At 32.5% G+C, this 2,200-nt stretch overlaps 1 protein-coding gene across 2 annotated transcripts; it reads left to right on the forward strand.

Annotated features, from left to right (window-relative positions):
* The first annotated feature begins 340 nt into the window (after positions 1-340).
* Bet1 (blocked early in transport 1) lies at positions 341-1,503 on the forward strand. 2 transcript variants are annotated; one of them, XM_089594471.1, is made up of 3 exons: positions 341-486; positions 559-716; positions 877-1,503. In XM_089594471.1, exons 1-3 carry the CDS (start codon positions 438-440, stop codon positions 1,030-1,032), a joined length of 363 nt encoding a protein of 120 aa, XP_089450597.1. In that variant the 5' UTR covers positions 341-437; the 3' UTR covers positions 1,033-1,503. The 2 variants fall into 2 exon arrangements, with proteins under 2 accessions (XP_089450597.1, XP_089450596.1); XM_089594470.1 differs by having other exon boundaries at positions 341-480.
* The last annotated feature ends 697 nt before the right edge of the window (positions 1,504-2,200 follow it).

Genomic DNA, 2,200 nt, shown 5'->3' on the forward strand with positions numbered 1-2,200 from the left:
TACCTCTTATACCTCTATGCTCATACTCCGTGAGTGTGTGAGAGAGAAAGACTAACTGTTCTCGTCTGCCCTCTCTTTCTACACGAGCTTTACTGCCCCAGCAGCTAATAAGGGGTGTATTCTTTATGTCTATGGTTCAATATTTCATTATCGATATTTTACTGAAAACATCGATACCACGATACCACTGCTATCGAGTCAGTTAGTTGTCGCTGAAAAATATCGATTTTTTGAGACGTAAATATCGATATCACGAAATTTCAATAAATATCGCTTACTCTATAGTTACGTTTACGTGGCTTCATATACGTATAAATACATGTACTTGTTTCGTGCAAAATTTGTAGGCTGACATATGAATTCTGGCTAGTGTATTCTATAATACATAATTTTTTTAAATTAAGTATTGCCAGACTAGTATTTAGATTATTTATTTCATGGTAGAGTCAAAAAATTCAAAAATGAGACGAACTCATTCAGGTAAGAGTTTATTGTAACGCTATGACAAGGAAAATGGTTTTTTTTGGAAATCTCTAACCATATTTTCATCTTTCACAGGCTATGGGTATGAACCAGTACCAAGTACTTCTTATTCTATGGAAGAAGAAAATGATAGAATGACTGCCGAGTTAAGAAGTAAAATTGGCACATTAAAGTCACTGTCAATTGATATTAGTACAGAAGTTAAATATCAAGATCGAATGCTTCGAGATATGGTTAGTAATTTTAGTAAAAAAAATGGATTACCATCAGCTTTATGAATCAAGATATTTTATATTTTTTGAATTACGACTTATGAGCGTATTTTATACAGAAAGACAAACAAGTTTCTATCATTGTTCAGCTTTCACGAGTTCTATAAATATTATTTTTTAGGATGATGATTTTGAAAGAACAGATGGATCACTTCGTGGATCACTTGCTCGAGTATTTAGGTTGTCAAAAGGAAATCACAACTATTATATATTGTACACTTTTTTATTTGCTTTGACAATGTTTTTTGTGTTATGGATTATTTTAAAATTTAAATGACATTCAAGCAATCATCAGAATTGTATAAATTGATTGCTTTATAAGTATAATAAGATATATATGTACGAAACTTTTTATGAAAACAAAATAGTGGGAGTATAAGTGTTCATGAGTCAATGATAGTGGCTTTACATTTGTAAATTTAATTGTTTTTTATAATCAATATTACATAGGAAAATTAACAATAATGTTATGTATCCAAGTAGATAGGATAAGGTACAAGAATGTTTAGAGGTCTTTGCATCCCAAGTCAGTAAAAAATTTATAATAATCAAAGTTTTTTGAAACTTTGAAGAAATTTTAAAGACTTGCAGTTTCTAAAGTCTTCTTAAATTTCAAAGTTTTTAGAATGGTTTTGGGATTCTTTTGAGATAAAAGTCACATAAAAGTGTCGATTTTATGAATCATTTGATTTGCTACTGAAATGTAAATTTTTTGTTAGAGAACTCTGTTTTTAAAATAAGTAATAAATATTTCTACATTCTATTGACAACTGTTTGAAAATACATGTTACCTAGTCTTTCTATAAACTGGAATTTAAACTTATTTAAAAATAAAATTAATGCGCTTACTCCTTCAACTTGAACTTAAAAAGTGCAAACGTCAAAATTTTTGTCCATGAACAGCTTGGACAACTAAAACTGCATTGGCTTCTAGAGTTAAGGAAAAACTATGAACACTACTTAGCACTCTGACTATGACCAGAGAATATTGTTCCGTTTTGAACGAAGTAATACATTGAGGCTGACATCGATCGGTAGGTATCGGTATCGAAACATCCGACAACGTTCGAGAACAAGCGAAGGCAGATTCTTGGCTGTTGCTCGAACATGCAAAAACGTCACCTTACCAATGTGGAAAACACTACTCGTACCGTCTTCTTTACCGTTCTGCGACTTCCGCTGGTCATTATGTTTTGTTTTTCATCACTGCCGTACTAACCTTCGATTCACTCATTTTTTCTATACTTCAACCTGTCTTCAAGAAGCGTGCGTCACCATCGGTTCTTTCTTATGGCTTTTGAGGTTACCATCGCCGTGTAAGTTGGTGTAAGCTTTTCTTGTTGTTCTTGTCGTCTGCCAGTATTCTCATCGCCGGTTAGGCTGAAAATGCTGAAATCACATGGAGCGGAATAGAACACAATGGCTATGAAACGAGTGGCATAGAA

The sequence above is a fragment of the Copidosoma floridanum genome, unplaced genomic scaffold (genome assembly GCF_036245765.1).
Source record: "Copidosoma floridanum isolate Cflo_tuat_1 unplaced genomic scaffold, Cflo_Japanese_pri ptg000021l, whole genome shotgun sequence".
Classification (NCBI taxonomy): domain Eukaryota; kingdom Metazoa; phylum Arthropoda; class Insecta; order Hymenoptera; family Encyrtidae; genus Copidosoma; species Copidosoma floridanum.

What these genes read in the sequence shown, in the direction of transcription:
- Bet1 (XM_089594471.1), top strand. Translation starts at nt 438, where the DNA reads ATGGTAGAGTCAAAAAATTCAAAAATGAGACGAACTCATTCAGGTAAG. An exon ending in ACGAACTCATTCAGGTAAGA is followed by an intron (nt 487 to 558) that starts GTTTATTGTAAC and finishes CATCTTTCACAG; the next exon opens with GCTATGGGTATGAACCAGTA. An exon ending in ATCGAATGCTTCGAGATATG is followed by an intron (nt 717 to 876) that starts GTTAGTAATTTT and finishes ATTATTTTTTAG; the next exon opens with GATGATGATTTTGAAAGAAC.